This window comes from Phoca vitulina, unplaced genomic scaffold, assembly GCF_004348235.1.
Source record: "Phoca vitulina isolate PV1807 unplaced genomic scaffold, GSC_HSeal_1.0 scaffold25, whole genome shotgun sequence".
Lineage (NCBI taxonomy): Eukaryota > Metazoa > Chordata > Mammalia > Carnivora > Phocidae > Phoca > Phoca vitulina.
The window spans coordinates 954944-977769 of record NW_022589728.1 but is presented as its reverse complement, the minus strand read 5'-3'; the positions used below and the strand labels follow the sequence as shown (position 1 = coordinate 977769).

The following is a 22826-nucleotide window of genomic DNA, read 5'->3' as shown; positions in this document are numbered from 1 at the left end:
TACTCTTAAGTGGTTCAGGAAGGAAGTTTTGTACCATACTTTAAAATTTTCTCTAAGTTTATGATCATTTCAAAAAAAATTTATAAGGAGATATTTTACAGCTCCTCATTGCTTCTCATTGGGTTTTCACCGTAATAGTTTTAGTGTCCCTTGATGATTATTCCTGATATTCATTAATGCTGTGATGGTTGCAAAATAGTAATTTTCCAACTCCCATCATTCCTGTATACTAGTTGGCATTTTACTATAAGCAGTAACTTTCTTTTCTCACCTATTTTTATTAGTAGGGACTTGTGGATCCTTACTTTTCCAATGACTCTAATCTTTTATTATTACTAATTTTGAAGCTCAGATTGTTTCAGATTTGGCTTTCATATAAAGAATGGGGGCTGGCTGCATTTCTTCAAGCAGCTCCTTACTTCTGGAACCACAAAGTGATTCAGGCTCCTCTTATAAATACAGGTCTGCCCAGTCTCTGGAGTTAGCCACTTCTCCAAGGAACCATGTTCCTTTTAGTAGACAATGATATTTAAACCAGGACAACCACTATAATTTCCTTTTGTTGTCGAAACATTTTAACCATAATTAAAATTAGGATTTTAATGCTTCTATTTGGCAATATTGTGTGTTCCCTAGTATTCATCAAAAAACTGAATGAATGCCATTTAAAATTGATTTTTGTTTACTGTTTATAGATGAGACCAAGAAAAATTGGGAAGTGTCAGCACTTTCTCAAGCTGCCCAGAAAGGATTTAATAAAGTTTTATTAAGGCATCTGAAAAAGACAAAGAACATTTCATCAGTAAGAAATCCCTTATATTTTCTTTACCTTAAACAATGCAGAGATTAGATTCTAATGCTTATGAAAAGTAAAAATCTTCATTTAAAATGTTAATTCTTATATATAAATTGCAGTATAGAAATAATTTCAATATGTTTTTAGCCGTAAGAATGTAAGAAATATTAATTCTTTGGTTTATTGTCTTGATCTTGTTTTCCTGTTTTCTTCACCTTCAGATATATTTAGTGGATAATAAAAAGTAGTATGTTTCATATTCAATAAGCAATCAGAATATTGATATTATGGGTATGTAAGAGTGAATCATTTACATACTAGATCTTAAAATATATCATTTTATCAAATTTAATTCATGCCAGTTTTTGTGTTTTTTGGTGATGATTTCTTAAGATCAGGTTTTTGAGATGTGGCGTATAATGTAATAGGAAAAAAAGAATAAAGAGAGACAACAGTATAGAGAAAATATGTATTTTAGGTATGAAGTGAAAATTAAAATTTGAAAAACTTCTTATGTTTAGAACTGATAATGCAAGCTCCAGGGTAAATTCTTTCTACCTCATTATCTTTGACAGCTTTTGATTGAGAGACTGCATACAACTGGAAATGGCTGTCTAAAATATTTAAATTATTTTATCACATATAAATAAGGCAAGTTAAAATTACTTGAGAATATCTCGAGTTTTGCAAATAAAATTTCTTTACAGATACATAATCCCTTATTCTCTAGGAGAGTGGTTCTTGAAGTGAGGACCCCTGTGGGTTCCAGGGTACAAGGCCAAAACTATTTTTACTCAGTGACATTTGCACTGTGGTGTAATGATGGGTAACACTGTTGGTTCCTTAGCACTTTATTAAATCTTGACCCTTGAAGACATGTCTTTTTAATGTTCTGTGTGATGAAACAGGAAGTATGCATAAAACAGTCTACCGCATAGTGCAGTGTAACAGTTCTCTTCAGGAAAAGCACTTTTGTGATGCTTTGAGCTGTGAGCTCAAGTAGCGACTTATTTCATGAACGCCATTTTTACTTGAAAGAACAACTGACAAGACAAACTGTAGCTATTCAGTATTTGGCAGAGATTTTATCTAAAATAAATAGAGTGAGCCTGTCACTTCAAAGAAAACATTTGAGATTATTTGTTGCCAATGATAAAATTCAAGCTTTTTAAACAAAAATTAAATTTTGGAGGGGCGCCTGGGTGGCTCAGTCGGTTAAGCGGCTGCCTTCGGCTCAGGTCATGATCCCAGGGTCCTGGGATCGAGCCCCACGTCGGGCTCCCTGCTCGGTGGAGAGTCTGTTTCTCCCTCTCCCTCTGCCTGCCTCTCTGCCTACTTGTGCGCTCTCTCTCTCTCTGTCAAATAAATAAATAAAATCTTTAAAAAAAAAAAAAAAATTAAATTTTGGAAAACTTGAAACCATCACCATGAGCTTGACAGCTTCTCAGTACTTAAAGATTTTTCTGAAGAGATTGGTGATATTAACAAATGTGATTTTTTTTTTCCATATGTAATGAAATGTGTCAACATTTGGAAGATCTGCATAACCAAGTAAACCAATATTTTGAGATGACCAGTACATTATGCTACCAAATCATGCATGGGTAAAAAAAAAATCCACTCAAAGTGCAAGATAGACCAATGGATTTTAATGTAACAGACCTTACCACTTGTTCAGTTTTAGAGTAGTGTCAAAGAATAACCACAGTTATCTAAAAAGATTATTAAAATACTCCCCCCTCTTCCAAGTGTGGCCCAAACAACGTATCACCATAGTTGTTTTCTAGTGAGCCAGACAAAGAGATGCACAAATGTGAAAGTGTCACTTTCCTGAGGTTTTTAAATTTTATTTGGAAAATACAGTTACTTTTCCTAAAACTGTGTCATTTGTTAACATGTAACGGGTTTCATATTTTTAAATAAAATAATAACAATGTCAAGGTTTTAATCTCTAGTATGATAAATATTGATAAATATGACCCACTTTAAAAGTTCTTTGGGGATCCTCAGTATTTTTTAAGGGTGTAAAGGGTCCTGCCAAAACTTTGGAACTGCTGGCCTTGGAAATGGATATCTGACTGCAAAACTGGAAAACGTGACTTCTTTCCATGAATTTGCAATAATATTAACAGCAGTACTATGTAGATATAATGAGCCATTAAGAGACATTAATAACAGAGAGGGTCGTAAAATAGTTTATTTTTTCCTCTCATAATTCTCTTAATTTTTAACTCTGTTATCATCACATGTATATCATTGTTCAAATTTGCAGAATGAAGCACTGTCCTTAGAAGAAATAAGGATTAGAGTAGTACAAATGCTTGGCTTTCTAGGAGGACAAATAAACAAAAATCTCCTAACAGGTAAACTTTGCTTTAAAATAAATTTACCTCTGTAGATGTATTTGTACTTTAATTTGGATGTGTAAAGATCATGGTATATTCTGGTATTTGCTCCTATATGTGATTTATATATTTTCAAATAAGATTACAAAGAACAGTATTTTGCCTAATGAAATGCTTTGACTATACCCATGCAATCTGGATAATTTACTACTAGTTGGGAAAATGTTCTAGCCTGATTTGTTAAGTACATTTTTCATCTTGAAACAGAATCTAGTTTGACATTTTTTTAAAAATATTAAACATTGTGTCAGGAATTCAAAGTTAATCTTTTTTAAATCCGATATTCTTACACTAATCAAAAACTAATGATGTAATGTATGGTGATTAACATTACATAAAAAAAAAATCTGATATTCTTAGTATTTGGATATTTTTAGAGTGTTTTTGATTGGAATCAATATTTTAGATTAGTAAAAATTCATCTGTATTTTCAGTTTTGAAATTTCATATTAAGTATACTAGTGACTTTTGGTTATTTAGGAAGTTAGAACCTATACTGAGAAAATAAGTTTTACAAAGGGGAGATTTTTAATAAAAATATTGTTCATTTATCATTTTTCCACATAATACCTAAAATAATTCTTACTGAAAATGGAAATTAAACATTTTAGACTGTTAAATTTGTTTAAAAATAATTTTACTTTTTTTTTTTTTTAAAGATTTTATTTATTTATTTGACAGAGAGACAGTGAGAGAGGGAACACAAGCAGGGGGAGTAGGAGAGGGAGAAGCAGGCTTCCCGCTGAGCAGGGAGCCCGATGTGGGACTCAATCCCAGGACCCTGGGACCATGACTGTAGCCGAAGGCAGACACTTAACGACTGAGCCACCCAGGCACCCCAAAAAATAATTTTACTTTAAATCGAAGTTAGAAATAGTTTGTCAGTGGTTTCTAATGTTGTAATTACATGTCTGAAGTAAAACAAAAGAGAAAAGGAAAGATGAATAACATACTTAACATGCTCTTCTTTCACTAATGAATTGTAGAGCAATTGCTATTAGAAAGATTTTGAATGAAAACATGCTCTTCCTGATTTTTTTTAACAGTTGCATCCTCAGATGAAATGATGAAGAAATGTGTGGCATGGGACAGAGAAAAAAGACTCAGTTTTGCAGTACCATTTATAGAAATGAAACCTGTCATTTATCTGGATGTGTTCTTGCCTCGGGTCACAGAATTAGCTCTTTCAGCTAGCGACAGACAAACTAAAGTACTTTTATTTTTCATTACACATTATTTAGAATCTCTGCTTTTTAAGACCTGAATTCCAATATCATTAATTTTATATTTTCCATAATATGGTAATTAGACAATGATTCAGTTATCAGAAGTAGTTGTCACTGATAAAAAGGAAATATCTAATAGATAATAACCTGGCAAAACATTAATACACCAAGACCGTCATAATAGAAAATACAGTACAAAGGGCATTTAAAAGTGATTTCCAATCTGTGCACCGTTATCTCCTTAACCTGGGAGATTAGAAACACATAATCTCAAGTTTTTATGAAATTCATTTGTAAATTTCTGAAGTACTTTAAAAGTATATTTACTAAAAGTGATGGTTGAAAATGTGTTAACAATTGAAGCAAAGTTCTGTAGTAATGGCCACAGTGAAATATATTTCTTTGAATGTACTAGTCCCAATTTGTCTAAATCTTTTAAGTTTCAATTCTTACCTCTTGGATACAGACTAAAGTGCCCAGAGCGTTAATTTTACACAAGAAGTGCTACTTCCAGTTAAGTATAATTATATAAATTTATATATTTTACATCTGCTGTAAAAGGTTTCTTTTTAAAGGGCTAAATAGAGTTAACATTTCAAAATATTCTTCCCTTATAAACCTGGAAACTTAAACTCGGTTGAACTCCTGGCTTATTTTAGGTTGCGGCTTGTGAGCTTTTACACAGCATGGTTATGTTTATGTTGGGAAAAGCCACTCAAATGCCCGAAGGTGATCAAGGTTTCCCACCCATGTACCAGCTCTACAAGCGAACTTTTCCTGTGCTACTTCAACTTGCATGTGATGTAGATCAGGTAAGTGAATGATTTTGAATCTGACACAGTTGCAAAGTTGGGTCTAGTTCAGTGATCGTCAGAGCTTGCTGCAGGTTGGAATACCCTGGGGATCTTAAAATAAATACTGCTGCTTGGCTGCTGCCCCTTCTGACTGATTTAATTCCTCAGGGATTTGACCTTAGGGATTGGGACTTTTAAAAGCTCTCCTGGTGATTTTTAATGTGCCACAATTTGGGAATGAATCACTGAACAGTTACTGATAGGATAGGCATCTAAAGCTGAGTTGGCAGTCTCCCCTCATGTAGGGACTTACAGTCTCAAGGAGTGAAGGAGAGATAAGTAACCATGTACAAGATTGCAAATGATGACAAATGGCCTCTGCCTGATGAATTTGTGGTAAATTCTCCATTGCTGCAATGAAGGAGAAAAAACTAGAATTCTCAGTTCAGTTGATGAAGCTAGTATATCTCTGATACTAGGGTGCACACATAAAAAAGGAAACTAAATGAAAAACTCATTTGAGGGGCGCCTGGGTGGCTCAGGCGTTAAGCGTCTGCCTTCGGCTCAGGTCACGATCCCAGGGTCCTGGGATGGAGCCCCACATTGGGCTCCTTGCTCCACAGGGAGACTGCTTCTCCCTCTGCCTGCCACTCCCCCTGCTTGTGCGCTCTCTCTCTTTCTGATAAATAAAATCTTAAAAAAAAAAAAAAACTCATTTGAAAATATAGATGGAACATTCTTCACCATATATAAATGAATACAATCCAGCAAAGTATTAAGATGTGCTGTGAATAAATAGGATTTTTGTTTAAAACTGGAAATTCACCACAGAATCAGATTTCAGAAGCAGTGATTGTCACCATAGAAGCCTAAAAGGTATTTGTCCTGCTAAACTAGGAAAAGTTTAATGTTACCTTTAATATGATAAAGAATGTCTCCCTGAAGACTAGAGCCAAATCACCCCCAGGCATGAAGCACTAATGCTGCCTTGTGCTTGGGCCAGGACAGAAGCCCAAGGTGAGGAGTGAGTTGGCCTGTTGAGGGGCACCTCCAGCACCTAACCAGAGCAGTTCTTGTAGTATGGAGTGGTTGTTTAGTATTACTTCACATGCACTTAATTAATTATTTGAAGTGGTTAGTATTTGAGCCTCTCACCAGGCTGAGTTCCCTGAGGACAAGGACAGTAGAAAGGAAGGAGAAGAGATTATTATTTTGATTATAATTTTTTTTATTAAACCTGGAAAGCCCCAAAATACCAACTGCTAAACTCGAGGAGTTAGTAAAGGAAGAAGCTGATGAATTACAAAATTCTCATATATGAGTATTCTTATAAATACATATATATTTTTTTTTTTCTTTTAGAGAGAGAACTGGGGGGGAGGGGCAGAGGGAGAGAAAGAGAGAGAATCTTAAACAGGCTCCACCCTCAGCGTGGAGCCTGACACTGGGCTTGATGTCATAACACTGAGATCATGACCTGCGCCTACATCAAAAGTCAGACACGCAACCAACTGAGCCACCCAGGCGTCCCAGCATTCTTATATATCTTTAATATTAGTATTGACCACTTGGAAAATATGTAAATACGTCTACAGCATCTCATTCATAGCAGCATCAAATATATATATATAAAATGTCTATAAATAAATTTTAATATGCCAGGTGATGTATATTTTATGAATATAAAATGAGCATGCTCTGTACTTGAGATAGAAGAATCAATATTGTGGGGCACCTGGGTGGCTCAGTTAGTTGAGCATCTGCCTTCGGCTCAGGTCATGATCTCAGGGTCCTGGGATCGAGCCCTGCATCAGGCTCCCTGCTCAGCAGGGAGCCTGCTTCTCCCTCTCCCTCTGCCCCTCCCCTTGCTTGTGCTCCCTCTCTCTCTCTCTCAAATAAATGAATGGAATCTTTTTTTAAAAAAAAAAGAAGAATTAATATTGAAAAAATGCCAGCTCTTCCCTAATCAGTCATTAAGTTTGGTATCATTCCAGCAGAAAGCCCAGAATTAATTTCATTTTAACCCAAAAAGTAATCTGAAAGAATAATTGCTTGAGCCTAACCAAGAAAAATTTTGAAAGGGTAGAGTACTAAAGGAAGTCTTGCCTTAGCAGATGTTAAAATGAAACCATGTTAATTATAATAGCATTGAACTAGGCACAGATAGATTGGTGGGAGGATCTTATAGCTGCCAAGTGGACCCATGTGTATACATAAAAATTGTATATATGGTAGAAGAGGCTTTCTAAGTTAGAAATGGATCATTTAGTAAATCATATTAGACCAGTTGGCTAACATGAAAAATTAATTTCAAATTAAGAGAAGGAAAAACAAACTATATTACAGAAAAATGTAATGAGTTATAACATGTCTGTGTGTATCTTTGGATCAGAATGGTCTTTTTCATTGATAAAATATGTTACTTAATATAGAAACACATGAAGCTAAAAGTGAATCTCCATCTCATCACCCTTTTCCCACTCTTATTCCCCTGGAAAAGCCACTTTCTCCTCTGCTGAAAGGTTGGTGAATATATGCCCAGATCTTTATAAAAACATGTTTTCACAAACATGCATATTCAAAAACTTTTATGTACAAAATGTGATTTCTGCTACTTGGATGGACTTTGTTATCATTACATTATAGGCATCCTTCCACGTCTTTCCCTAAAGTCTGCATAGAAAGGGAGATTTTCCTACAAAATATAGAAGCAGATATATGGAAGAAAAATATTAACGTCTTGACAGTTTTGACTTTATAAATGCTTAAAAATACTGAATGGCACAAAAAACACAATTTTTCTATGTACATAACGTAGGGAAATTTTCTTGAAACACTCCACTGAGGATAAAAGAGCCTTAAATGGGCAAGTGGATAAAGAACACAAATAGACAGTTGATAAATGAAGAGATATATATGGCCAATGAAAGATACTTTTAAATATTTCATCTTTTTAGTAAACAAGGAAATTCAAATTAAAATGATATTGTTTACATCTTTTGTCAAATATTTTATCTTATTTTTTTATTTTATTTTTATTTTTTATTTTTTTAAGATTTTATTTATTTATTTGAGAGAGAGAGAATGAGAGACAGAGAGCATGAGAGGGAGGAGGGTCAGAGGGAGAAGCAGACTCCCTGCCGAGCAGGGAGCCCGATGCGGGACTCGATCCTGGGACTCCAGGATCATGACCTGAGCCGAAGGCAGTCGCTTAACCAACTGAGCCACCCAGGCGCCCTTTATTATTATTTTTTTTAAAGATTTTATTTATTTATTTGAGAGAGAGAGCGAGCACAGGCACGGGGACCAGCAGAGGGAGAGGGAGAAGCAGCCTCCCCCGCCCTGAACAGAGAGCCCAATGTGGGGCTGGATCCCAAGACCCTAGGATCATGACCTGAGCTGAAGGCAGATGCTTAACTGGCTGAGCCACACAGGCCGCCCCTATTGTCAAATACTTTAAAAAATTGACAGTGTTTAGTGTTGGCAAGCGTGTAGGGAAAGGACCTTGAGAGTTGTGGCTGGTGGGAATGTGAATGGACCCAGGCTATAGGTGGGCAGAGCAAAAGGCTGGGTGACCTGCACCCTGGTCCAATACTTTGATTACTACAGATGTGCTCAGAACAGTGTATGTGACTTTTCAGTGATTTCTTCCTAATAGTCAAAAATACCTGCATTTCTAATAATAGGATTTGGGCAACTGGATCATGGTATATCTATATATGAGCTACGAGGCAGCTAATAAAATATTGATATAGCTTATGTATTTATATGAAAATACTCAAAATTAAGAGGAAAAGTGGTTACAAAAATGTGTATTTATTTTTACATATGCATATATGTATATTTATATGTGTGTAAATAAAAATATTTTGAAAGTTACAGTGATTTTGAATGTTCTCAGTCATTATCTTTGGGATACAGGGTTGTAGATATAGTTTTCTACATTTTCTGTAATTTCTATAAGGTGTGTATATGTATATATATACATTTGTGTGTATGCATGTGTATTATATGTATGTAATTTACTTACTATGGATAAGAGAGTATAATTCTTTTGGGAAAAAAAAGTGATGCTTTAAGACCAAGTTAAACTTCCACACTTAAAGGTAAGAACTTGGGGCACCTGAGTGGCTCAGTCGGTTGAGCGTCTGCCTTCGGCTCAGGTCATGATCCCAGGGTCCTGGGGTCGAGCCCCGCATCGGGCTCCCTGCTCGGCGGGAAGCCTGCTTCTCCCTCTCCCACTCCCCCTGCTTGGGTTCCCTCTCTCGCTGTGTCTCTCTCTGTGTCAAATAAATAAATAAATAAATAAATAAATAAATAAAATCTTTAAAGGTAAGAACTTTTACTTTGATTAATCCTAAGGTTAGAAAGATACTCTTTTGGGGAAAAATATCCAAGGGCAAGAGGACTGTGTTGTTTAGTCTGAGTCCCAAGACATTTTACATGGTTTTGACATTATATACATACCAAAGTGCTTCATTCTTGAGCTCAGTGTCAGTGGGGAGATAGAACTCCCCTGGATTTCTTGGTATTTCTATAGGAGCCTTAGCCTTCTGAGACACAGAAATGTTTAAGATACAAAATTTGCCTTCATTTCTGCCATAAACATTTTACTTTTCATATATGAGGATTAGATGTGTAATTATTTGTGTAGGTAATTGCTATGATCCAAAAGGATAATAAGACCTCTTTTAACTACCCAAGAGATCACATGGTCACACCAGACTAGGCCACCACGTTAAGCTCCCAAGGTTCCAGGAAGATGAGTACTGTCTCCCTGGGTATTATCTTTCAGAGGGGAGGAGTCCAGGCCTGGCAGACATCTGGGATTGTAAAAGCCAGAGACCCACAAGGCTCTCTGCTCCTGGAGAAACTTTATTTACATTCTAGAAGGTTGGAGTGAGAACCCAAGATCTTTTCCATCCCAAGCTCCAAGTAGTAAAGATTTTATTCCTTCTTTTTGGCAGGGTGAGAGAGTTGATTCTTTGTCCTTTATCTCTTCTTCTGTGATATGGCTTTAAAGTTTGTGTACGTAGGGTGTTGATCTGACTTTCATTTTGTCACCACAAGGGTGTGAATCACGCTGTAGGGAACCACATGGTCATTATTTGCCTTTTTTTTGGGAGAGAGAGGGAAAGGGAGAACAGGGTGGGGGGGATGGGGCCGAAGGAGAGGGAGAGAGAGAATCTTAAGCAGGCTCCATGCTAGGCATTGGGGCTCAATCTCATGACCCTGAGATCATGACCTGAGCTGATATCAAGAGTCGGATGCTTAACCAACTGAGCCACCCAGGCACCTGGTCACTATTTGCTTTTTAGTTGAATAATGATAATGTCTCTGATCCAGAATACCTTATATGCATGTTTAGGATCAAATTAATGAAGATAAATATTTTTAAGAAACAAACAATATCTGCCTCCATAATTGAAGAACAATAAGTTTTAGTATGCATATTTTTCTCTGCTGGACTCAGGAAACAGCGAAGAAGAGCTAGAAAGAACATGTTCATCATTGAATTTTAACTAGAAAAGGAAACTAATAAAACCATTGTATTATTACTTAATTTTTCCTGTCATTTAGACAGAACTCTTTCCAATATTAAATTACTTTACCATAAAGAAAATAAACTCTAATGGTATTGTTCTTCAGGTGACAAGGCAACTATATGAGCCCCTAGTTATGCAACTGATTCACTGGTTCACAAACAATAAGAAATTTGAAAGTCAGGATACTGTTGCCTTACTAGAAACGATATTGGTAAGTAATGGTTGATTCTTTTCCTGTTATTTGCATTGACTAGTTATATTTGATCTATGTTTAGAACTTTAAGAAAAATTACCTGTCAAGATATCAAAATGTAGCTTGTAGCTAGGTCATATTGTCTTTTTTCTTTTGTTTTAGAGAATTTGTGAAATGACATTTTAACCGACAGGATGCCATAGTTATTTACTGAAGTGTTACTTTTAAATATCTACAAGCAGTGTGCACATTTTTTAAGATTTACTTATTTGAGAGAGAGAGAGCACACACAAGTGGGGGAAGGGGCAAAGGGAGAGAATCCTCAAGCAGACTCCCTGCTGAGTGCAGAGCCTGACATGGGCCTCAATCCCATGACCCATGAGATCATGACCTGAGCCAAAACTAAGAGTTAGATGCTCAACCGACTGAGCCACCCAGGTGCCCCTGCACATTTTGTTGTTGTTACTTTGTCCTCTTTTTTGGGAGAGTGGTTATAAATTGAGAAACTTCATTATATTAAGGCTCTGTGTGTGTGTGTGTGTGTGTGTAGAGTAAAAGGAGTGAATAAGAATGTGCTTAGACTTTTCATCAGTTGCAATACCCTCTTTAAAAAAAAAAAATCTATAGTACAATAATTAAGAGTAAAAGGAATTTTTTGAGCTTATCCAGTTTTCTCCTGCATTCAGATTCGACAACTAAAGAGCCCTAGAAAGAGTATCCATTTCTGTAGAACTATCCTGAGACTGTAGAGGTAGAATCATTAAGATTTGATCACTAGTTCATTGAAGGCAGAAGCAGGGAGGTCAGCTAAAGCCTTAGTGTCTTTTGACACTGATTTTATTATAATTTTCTGAGCTTTTGCAAATGAGTTTACATTGGATTCCTTTAAATGTCATCATATTTGATTTTACCTGTTTTTTCATCCAATAATTTGGTTTTGTCATATATTGACTTTGGAATCAGAAGCTCCAGTTAAGTGGATAGCAAGTTTGTCCAAACAGACTTCTTTTAATTCCATGTTTTTGTAAACTGATTCCAATTTGAATGTGTGTGTCACTTTCTATTAACTTTGAGAGGAGCCAGAGGAAATAGGGAATTTGACATTGGGCATCTGGACAGAGGAAATAAAGGCAGTAGGTGCTTGGTGTGTTTGTGAGGATTTCGGCTGTTGTGTTTTGCTTGCATGGGAGCATATTGCGAGGCAGGGTGGGAAGACATGTCAGGCAGAGCAGCAGAACATTGCATGTAGGGCAACCACATGCTCCAGTTTTCCCAAGACAGTCCTGATTATACTGGTTGTGTATGTGTCTCTCTTCATTCTCAGAGTTACCCTAGTTGGATGCCATGTTGTGGACAGTGGGAGTTAACTGAACATTTTAAATTAGGATGGTGATATGGTATCTGTGGTTTAATTCCCTGCAGTGTCTACCAGTGACTCTTGCCTATAATAAATACATTTAATTAAATTTAACTTGTGGCTTATTTTCATTCAGATGAATTTATTCTAATGTTTCTATTCTGAAGTTTCTGTCTAAGCTGTTTCTCTTGCCCTCTTGATCCTTGAAGGGGCTTAAGTAAGGGTTTCAGAAAGAAATCAGATAAGATCATGATAAAGTAAAGTGAGATAGTTGAGGAAAGGAAAGGTAAAGGAGGAAATGTGAAGTTGGTACAGCGCTTGAGTGAAAGCCTGTCTATAGGTTTCCCAGGAAGAATTGCTAATTCCCTAATGTCACCACATGCTTTATTTACCACTGCTCTGAGAAGCAGTAAGTATCACCTCTTCACATTTCCACAGTTAATTGCTTCTTGAATTCGAAATAGCACTGTAATCAAAGATTTTGCATGTAGCAAATAACTGGGATGTTAGGTAGAAGAATTCCCTTATTTCAGTGTTCAGTATAGTTTTTCAAGTTAAACCTTTCCTACACAGATCTAAGAGGGAATTAGGTCTAGAAGGAAACAAAAACATTCAAATTTCCTTCTGTGCATTTTTTTTCAGGTATTTAAAGATGGCGCCTCTAGGAGACTGCTTTTATGGAAACTTATATTTTCAGAACCACATTTCCATATGATTTTTCTTTTTTTTTTGTTTCTGTATTTCTTTTTCTTTTTTTTTTTTATTAACATATATTATTTGTTTCGGGGTACAGGTCTGTGATTCATGGGTCTTACACAATTCACAGCACTCACCATAGGACATACCCTCCCCAATGTCCATCACCCAGCCACCCCATAACTCCCACCCCCCCTCCACTCCAGCAACCCTCAGTTTGTTTGCTGAGATTAAGAGTCTCTTATGGTTTGTCTCCCTCTCTGGTTTCATCTTGTTCCATTTTTCCCTCCCTTACCCTATGGTCCTCTGTCTTGTTTCTCAAATTCCTCATATCAGTGAGATCATATGATATTTGTCTTTCTCTGATTGACTTATTTCACTTAGCATAATACTCTCTAGTTCCATCTACATTGTTGCAAATGGCAAGATTTCATTTTTTTGGATGGCTGCATAATATTCCATTGTGTGTATATATATATATATATATATGTGTGTGTGTGTGTATATATATATATATATATGTATATATATATACCACATCATCTTTATCCATTCATCTGTTGATGGACATCTTGGCTCTTAACCATAGTTTGGCTATCGTGGACATTACTGCTACAAACATTGGGGTGCATGTGCCCCTTTGGATCACTACATTTGTATCTTTGGGAAATATCCAGTTGTGCAGTTGCTGGGTCGTAGGGTAGTTCTATTTTAAACATCTGGAGGAACCTCCGTACTGTTTTCCAGAGTGGCTGCACCAGCTTGCATTCCTACCAACAGTGTAGGAGGGTTCACCTTTCTCTGCATCCTCGCCAACATCTGTCATTTCCTGACTTGTTAATTTTAGCCATTCTGACTGGTGTGAGATGGTATCTCATTGAGGTTTTTTGATTTGTATTTCCCTGATGCCGAGTGATGTTGAGCACTTTTTCATGTGTCTGTTGGCCATTTGGATATCTTCTTTGGAAAAATGTCTGTTCATGTCTTCTGCCCATTTTCTTGATTGGATTATTTGTTCTTTGGGTGTTGAGTTTGATTAAGTTCTTTATAGACTTTGGATACTAGCCCTTTATCTGATATGTCATTTAAAAATATCTTCTCCCATTCCATAGGTTGTCTTTGGGTTTTGTTGATTGTTTCCTTTGCTGTGCAAAAGCTTTTTATCTTGATGAAGTCCCAGTAGTTCCTTTTTGCCCTTGCTTCCCTTGCCTTTGGCGATGTTTCTAGGAAGAAGTTGCTGCGGCTGAGGTCAAAGAGGTTGCTGCCTGTGTTCTCCTCTAGGATTTTGATGGATTCCTATCTCACATTTAGGTATTCCATCCATTTTGAGTCTATTTTTGTGTGTGGTGTAAGGAAATGGTCCAGTTTCATTCTTCTACATGTGGCTGTCCAATTTTCCCAACACCATTTGTTGAAGAGACTGTCTTTTTTCCATTGGACATTCTTTCCTGCTTTGTCGAAGATTAGTTGACCATAGAGTTGAGGGTCCATTTCTGGGCTCTTTTCTTTTCCACTGATCTGTGTGTCTGTTTTTGTGCCAGTACCATACTGTCTTGATGATGACAGCTTTGTAATAGAGCTTGAAGTCTGGAATTGTGATGCCCTCAGCTTTGCTTTTCTTTTTCAACATTCCTCTGGCTACTTGGGGTCTTTTCCGGTTCCATACAAATTTTAGGATTATTTGTTCCAGCTCTGTGAAAAATATCCATGGTATTTTGATAGGGATTGCACTGAATGTGTAAATTGTTCTAGGTAGCATAGACATTTTCACAATATTTGTTCTTCCAATCCATGAGCATGGAACGTTTGTCCATTTCTTTGTGTCTTCCTCAATTTCTTTCATGAGTATTTTATAGTTTTCTGAGTACAGATCCTTTGCCTCTTTGGTTAGATTTATTCCTAGGTATCTTATGGTTTTGGGTGCAATTGTAAATGGGATCGACTCCTTAATTTCTCTTTCTTTTGTCTTGTTGTTGGTATATAGGAATGCCACTGACTTCTGTGCATTGATTTTATATCCTGCCACTTTACTGAATTCCTGTAGAAGTATAGTAGTTTTGGGGTGGAGCCTTTGGGTTTTCCACATAAAGTATCATATCATCTGCAAAGAGTGAGAGTTTCACTTCTTCTTTACCGATTCGGATGCCTTTTATTTCTTTTTGTTGTCTGATTGCTGAGGCTAGGATTTCTAGTACTATGTTGAATAGCATGATGAGAGTGGACATCCCTGCCGTGTTCCTGACCTTAGGGGAAAAGTTCTCAGTTTTTCCCCATTGAGAATGATATTTGCTCTGGGTTTTTCATAGATGGCTTTTATGATATTGAGGTATGTACCCTCTATCTATCTAAACCCTCTGAAGAGTTTTGATCAAGAAAGGATGCTGTACTTTGTCAAATGGTTTTTCTGCATCTATTGAGAGGATCATGTGGTTCTTATTCTTTCTTTTATTAATGTTTTGATTTGCGGATGTTGAACCAACCTTGCAGCCCAGGGATAAATCCCACTTGGTCGTGGTGAATAATCCTTTTAATGTACTGTTGGATCCTATTGGCTAGTATTTTGGTGAGAATTTTTGCATCCATGTTCATCAGGGATATTGGTCTGTAATTCTCCTTTTTGATGGGGTCTTTGTCTGGTTTTGGGATCAAGGTAATGCTGGCCTCATAAAATGAGTTTGGAAGTTTCCCTTCCATTTCTATTTTTTGGAACAGTTTCAGGAGGATAGGTATTAATTCTTCTTGAAATGTTTGGTAGAATTCCCCTGGGAAACCATCTGGCCCTGGGCTCTTGATTGTTGGAGATTTTTTTTTTTTTTTAAGATTTTTATTCATTTGAGACACAGAGATACAGAGAGAGAGAGCATGAACAGTGGGGAGAGGCAGAGAGAGAGGGAGAAGCAGGCTCCCCGCTGAACCAGGAGCCAGATGCAGGGCTCAATCCTAGGACCCTGGGATCATGACCTGAGCCAAAGGCAGACGCTTTACCATCTGAGCCACCCAGGTGCCCCATGTTGGGAGATTTTTGATTACTGCTTCAATTTCCTTACTGGTTATGGGTCTGTTCAGGTTTTCTATTTCTTCCTGGTTCAGTTTTGGTAGTTTATAAATCTCTAGGAATGCATCCATTTCTTCCAGATTATCTAATTTGCTGGCATATGGTTGCTCATAATATGTTCTTATAATTATTTGTATTTCTTTAGTATTGGTTGTGATCTCTCCTCTTTCATTCATGATTTTATTTGTTTGGGTCCTTTCTCTTTTCTTTTTGATAAGTCTGGCCAGGGGTTTATCAATCTTATTAATTCTTTCAAAGAACCAGCTCCTAGTTTTGTTGATCTGTTCTGTTCCTCTGGTTTCTATTTCATTGATTTCTGCTCTGAAATTTATTATTTCTCATACTCTGCTCGGTTTAGGCTTTTTTGCTGTTCTTTCTTCAGCTCCTTTAGGTGTAGGGTTAGGTTGTGTATTTGAGACTTTTCTTGTTTCTTGAGAAATGCTTGTATTGCTATATACTTTCCTCTTAGAACTGCCTTTGCTGCATCCCAACAATTTTGAAAGTTGTGTTTTCATTTTCATTTGTTTCCATGATTTTTTTTAATTCTTTAATTTCCTGGTTGACCCATTCATTCTTTAGTAGGATGCTCTTTAGCCTCCATGGATTTGAGTTCTTTCCAACTTTCCTCTTGTGATTGAGTTCTAGTTTCAAAGCATCATGGTCTGAAGATATGCCGGGAATGATCCCAGTCTTTTGGTGCCAGTTGAGACCTGATTTGTGACCTAGGATGTGATCTATTCTGGAGAATGTTCCATGGGCACTAGAGAAGAATGTGTATTCTGTTGCTCTGGAATGAAATGTTTTGAATATATCTGTGAAGTCCATTGGTCCAGGGTGTCATTTAAAGCCTTTATTTCTTTGTTGATCTTTTGCTTAGATGCTCTGTCCATTTCACTGAGGAGGATGTTAAAGTCCCCTACTATTATTGTATTATTGTTGATGTGTTTCTTTGATTTTGTTATTAATTGGCTCATATAATTGGCTGCTCCCATGTCAGGGGCATAGATACTTAAAACTGTTAGATCTTCTTGTTGGATAGACCCTTTAAGTATGATATAGTGCCCTTCCTCATCTCTTATTATAGTCTTTCGTTAAAAATTTAATTTGTCTGATATAAGGATTGCCACCCCAGCTTTCTTTTGATGTCCGTTAGCATGGTAAATGGTTTTCCACCCCCTCACTTTCAATCTGGAGGTGTCTTTGAGTCTAAATTGAGTCTCTTGCAGACAGCATATCAATGGGTCTTGCTCTTTAATCCAATCTGATACCCTGTGTCTTTTGATTGAGGCATTTAGCCCATTTACATTCAGGGTAACTATTGAAAGATATGAATTTAGTGCCATTGTATTGCCTATAAGGTGACTTACTGTATATTGTCTCTGTTCCTTTCTGGCCTATGTTACTTTTAGGCTCTCTCTTTGCTTAGAGGACCCTTTTCAGTATTTCTTGTATGGCTGGTTTCGTGTTTGCAAATTCCTTTAGTTTTTGTTTGTCCTTGAAGCTTTTTATCTCTCCTTCTATTTCCAATGACAGCCTAGCTGGTATAGTGTTCTTGGCTGCATATTTTTCTCGTTTAGTGCTCTGAATATATCATGCCAGTCCTTTCTGGCCTGCCAGGTCTCTGTGGATAGGTCTGCTGCCGATCTAATGTTTCTACCATTATAGGTTATAGAGCTCTTGTCCCGAGCTGCTTTCAGGATTTTCTCTTTGTCTCTGAGACTTGCAAGTTTTACTATTAGATGTCGGGGTGTTGACCTATTTTTATTGATTTTGAGGGGGGTTCTCTGTGCCTCCTGGATTTTGATGCCTGTTTCCTTCCCCAAATTAGGGAACATTTGCTAACATTTGCTCCAATATATCTTCTGCCCCCCTCTCTCTTTCTTCTTCTTCTGGGATCCCAATTATTCTAATGTTGTTTCATCTTATGGTATCTCTTATCTCTCGAATTCTGCCCTCGTGATCCAGTAGTTGTTTATCTCTCTTTTTCTCAGCTTCTTTATTTTCCATCATTTGGTCTTCTCTATTACTAATTCTCTCTTCTGCCTCATTTATCCTAGCAGTTTAAGTCTCCATTTTTGATAGCATCTCATTAATAGCCTTTTTGATTTTGACTTGGTTAGATTTTAGTTCTTTTATTTCTCCAGAAAGGGTTTCTCTAATAACTTCCATGCTTTATTCAAGCCCAGCTAGTATCTTTAAAATCATCATTCTGAACTCTAGGTCCGACATCGTAGTAATGTGTGTATTGAGGAGGTCCCTGGCAGTTGGTACTGCCTCTTGTTCTTTTTTTTTGAGGTGATTTTTTCCGTCTTGTCATTTTGTCCAGATAAGAATAGATGAATGAGAGAGCAAAATACCAAAAGAGTAACAATGACCTCAGAAAAATATGCACTAAACAAATCAGAAGAGACCCAAAACCAGGGTTAAAGAAAGGAAAAAAAAGGGAAAGAAAAAAAAAAGAATATGATCAGGCTGGTGAATAGAACAGAGCCACACACTAGATTTTGGGTGTATTTTGGTCTATTAGAATAAACTGCCTCCCCCCCCAAAAAAAAAGAATAAAGTGCCTCCCCAAACTTTAAAGAATAAAACACTTATGTATATACAAAAATAAGAGTAAATACGTTGAAGTGATGGAATATGACTGTAAAGATGAAAATTAAAGATTTTAAAAAGGAATTGATAAGAAGTTGGTTGAAAAAAGAAAGAAGAAAAATTTAAAAAAAAAATGTGATCAGGCAGGAGACTAGAACAAAGCCATACACTAGAGATTTAGGGTATATTTTGGTCTGTGAGAGGAAACTGTATCCCAAAATTTTAAAGAAAGAGAAACGTATATATATACAAAAGATAAGGTTAAATACAATGAAGGGATAGAATATGGTTGTAAAAAGGAAAATTAAGAAAGATTTTTAAAAAGGAATTGGGGGCGCCTGGGTGGCTCAGTCGTTAAGCGTCTGCCTTTGGCTCAGGTCATGATCCCAGGGTCCTGGGATCGAGCCCCACATCGGGCTCCCTGCTCGGCGGGAAGCCTGCTTCTCCCTCTCCCACTCCATCTGCTTGTGTTCCTGCTCTTGCTATCTCTCTGTGAAATAAATAAAATCTTTAAAAAAATAAAAATAAAAAGGAATTGATAAGTTGTTGGTTGAAAATGAAAGAAAAGGGGCGCCTGGGTGGCTCAGTCGTTAAGCGTCTGCCTTCGGCTCAGGTCATGATCCCAGGGTCCTGGGATCGAGCCCCGCATCGGGCTCCCTGCTCAGCGGGAAGCTTGCTTCTCCCTCTCCCACTCCCTCTGCTTGTGTTCCCTCTCTCGCTGTGTCTCTCTGTCAAATAAATAAAATCTTTAAAAAAAAAAAAAAAAAAGAAAATGAAAGAAAAATTTTAAAAAAATAGAAAATAAAGAAAATTTTAAAAATTAATATGGAAGACTAAAGAATCATGGGAAAAGCACCATGATTTCTATGTGCTGTATTCCCCTAGCTCTGGAGTTTTGCAGTTCTCATTGATTTGTAAACTTGGTCTTGGCTGGATGTTTTTGCTGATCTTCGGCAGGAGGGGCCTGTTGCCATGGTTCCCAAATGTCTTTGCCCGAGGCTGAATTGCCCCGCCCTTCCCGGGGGGGACTAAGTAATCTGCTCAGGTTTGCTCTCGGGAGCTTTTATTCCCTGAAAGCTTTCTCTACAGCTTTGGACAGAGAGAGTGAAAATGGCAGTCTCCCGATCTCTGGTGCTGGAGGAGCCGAGAACTTGGGGCCCCACTCCTCAGTGCGCCCCCAGAGAAAAGCAGTCAATCACTCCCGTCTCCCCGGTCTCTGGCCGCACTCCGTGCTTACCCGGCCTGTGACCGAGCATCTCTATCTCTGGCACACGACCCAGTGTGCAGTCTCCAAACCCAGCAGATCCCTGCAGTGCGCTCCCGCGCCGCTCCTCCCCGGGGAGGAAGGGGAGTCTCCCCGGATCTGCCGCTTGTTGGGTCCCTGCTGGAAGAGCAGTGGCTCGACTGTGCCGCGGATCACGGTTTATGGCAACTCTGAGCTGAGAGCCCACTCCTCGCCTCCATCTGTGCAGCCGGTTTCCCTGCTCTGATACCTGGGAGTTCTGCCACACTCAGGCACCCCTGGTCTTCCTGTGACCCCGAGGGTCCTGAGACCACACTGTCCCAGCAAGGATTCCACCCCCCGCTTAGTCACTGGAGTCATGTCCCTCATCAGAGCTGACTTCTATAAGTTCCGATTTTGTGCCCCACTGCTCTATCACTTGCTGGTAGCGGCTGACGGAGGCTCCCTCCCCCCGCCATTTATCTTCCCGAATATCGCCTCGGATTCACTTCTCCGCACATCCTACCTTCCATAAAGTGGTCATTTTTCTGTTCAGAGAGTTGCTGCTATTCTTCAATCTCCTGTTGAGCTTGTAGGTGTTCAGAATGCTTTGATACCTATCTAGCTGAATTCCTGGGACCAGACGAAATTTAGGTCTCCTCCTCCACCGCCATCTTGCTTCTCCCCCATGATTTTTCTTTATGTAGCATTACAGTTCTCTTGGAACCCAGAAGGATCTTATTTTCTTTAACCTCAATAAAGCATCTCAAATACTGTTATAAGGTAAAATCACCAGAGAAACTTTTAGGATATAGCCATTGGGTTTCTTCAGGGAAAGGAAGAAATTTTGTTACTACATAATTAAAATAGTCTTTCTTTTTCTCATGGATTTTTCAGTTTCTTAGTTTTTTGTTTGTTTTTTAAAGATTTTATTTATTTGGCAGAGAGGGAGAGAGCAAGCAGAAGCACGGGGAGCAGCACACGGGAGAAGCAGGCTCCTCGCTGAGCAGGGAGCCCGATGTGGGGCTTGATCCCAGGACCCTGGGATCATAACCCGAGCTGAAGGCAGCCACTCAGCTGACTGAGCCACCCAGGCGTCCCGTTTCTTAGTTTTTTGGAAAGAAAGTGTTTTCATTATGTCAAAAGGACATTGTTATTAGAGTTTAGTTTCTAAACAATCTGATTGGTTTTACTTGTGCTTATTTTTTCTTGAATAGTGCTCTAAATTAATTTTCACAACATACTGTAGTTATACTCAGAAAAGACCAGGGTGTTCAGTTGACATCTTATGTTTTGTTTTAGGATGGAATTGTAGACCCTGTTGACAGTACTTTAAGAGATTTTTGTGGTCGGTGTATTCGTGAATTCCTCAAATGGTCCATTAAGCAGACAACACCACAGCAGCAGGAAAAAAGTCCAGTAAACACCAAATCGCTTTTCAAGCGACTGTACAGCTTTGCCCTTCACCCTAATGCTTTCAAGAGGCTAGGAGCATCACTTGCCTTTAATAATATCTATAGGGAATTCAGGTAAGTAAGCCATATGACAGGGAAGAATATAAAATAAGTTCTTGAAATTTTTAGTAGTGATTGTGAAAAGTGCTGTTTATGTATCCATGTATTCGTATATCAGGCATTTAGTTAACTATTATGTGTCAGATGCTGTGCTATTTTCTGGGGATTAAAAAATGAATTAAAATACAGTTCGCATTCAGGAAGCTCAGAAACTACTGAGAAATACATACAAACATAATACCACAGCAGTCTTTTAAATGCAACAGAAGACATAATCTTTGGAGCACAGAAGAGGAGTATCTAAGCCAGCTTGAGTAGGTTAAAGAAGTCTTCCTGTAGTGTTTATACTTAGATGAAGCTTAAAGGATAAATAAATCAGCCAAAGCATTTCAGATTAAAGAAGTGGGGTAGAGATAAAAAATAGGATGTTATATAAGGAGATGAAGACATTTTATTTTCCTTGACTGTGGAGTTGGAAGTTTGAAAGGGAGCATAGTGAGACTGGCCTGGAGCCTTTGTTTGTATTGTTAAAAAACATAGGTTACTTCTAGTGACAACAAGTTCCTGGAGTTTTGGGAGAAGAGAGCTGCATGTTTAAATTTCCTCCTAAAATCCACCTGCCCATAGCTATATGGAGAGTAGATCTGAGTGATATAAGACAGGGCCAGGACACCAGTGAAGGGGTTGTTTCAGAAATCCAAAAAAAAAAAAAAAAAAAAAAGAATCATTAGTCCCTGACCTAAGGTTGTAGTAGTGTTTGTTCATTCATTTATTGTTACTTATTAAGAATGTTATGTGCCAGGCACTGTGCCAAATGCTGATGATAAACAGATACAGCCATTCATGAGGATTACATTTAAAAAAAGAGATAGATAATAATTAATCACATAGATAATTGTAAAACTTGTTGCTGAAATCAGTTCTTTTAAGTAGTAGTAGATGATTACAAGTAATCTTATAATGAGGAACCTGACTTTGTTTGGTCCAGATAGTTCTCTCATGAAATGAGTTATGATAAAGAAGAAGGAACAATTGTAAAAGTAAGATAGATGATAGAGAAGGATGGATGGATGGATAGGAAACTGTGTATGTGTATATGTGTACATGTGCACATTTATATGAAAATTGACTAGAGTTTGAAGCCACTATGTTATTTTTTTTTTTAGCTTTTTAAAATTGTGAAACTTATATGTACAGAAGAGTGTTTAAAACATATGTATGAATCTGTCACAATTTTCAGATGACACAGTATTATATATAGAAAACCCTAAAGACTTCACCAAAAAACTATTACAACTAATAAATGAATTCAGTAAAGTTGTAGGACACAAAATCTATATATACAAATCTATTGCATTTCTATACTTTAATAACCAGTTATCAGGATGTGAAATTAAGAAAACAATCCCACTTATAATCACATCAAA

At 37.5% G+C, this 22826-nt stretch overlaps 1 protein-coding gene across 4 annotated transcripts in view; it reads left to right on the top strand.

The window, feature by feature from the left end:
* PRKDC (protein kinase, DNA-activated, catalytic subunit) overlaps positions 1–22826 on the top strand; it is a 254337-nt gene that overhangs the window by 37879 nt on the left and 193632 nt on the right. For all 4 annotated transcript variants that reach the window (XM_032421988.1, XM_032421989.1, XM_032421990.1 and 1 more), the window contains 6 exons: positions 696–802; positions 3069–3159; positions 4248–4411; positions 5087–5239; positions 10871–10978; positions 21188–21414. In XM_032421988.1, coding sequence (XP_032277879.1) covers positions 696–802; positions 3069–3159; positions 4248–4411; positions 5087–5239; positions 10871–10978; positions 21188–21414 — 850 coding nt within the window. The remainder of the gene's footprint in view (positions 1–695; positions 803–3068; positions 3160–4247; positions 4412–5086; positions 5240–10870; positions 10979–21187; positions 21415–22826) is intronic.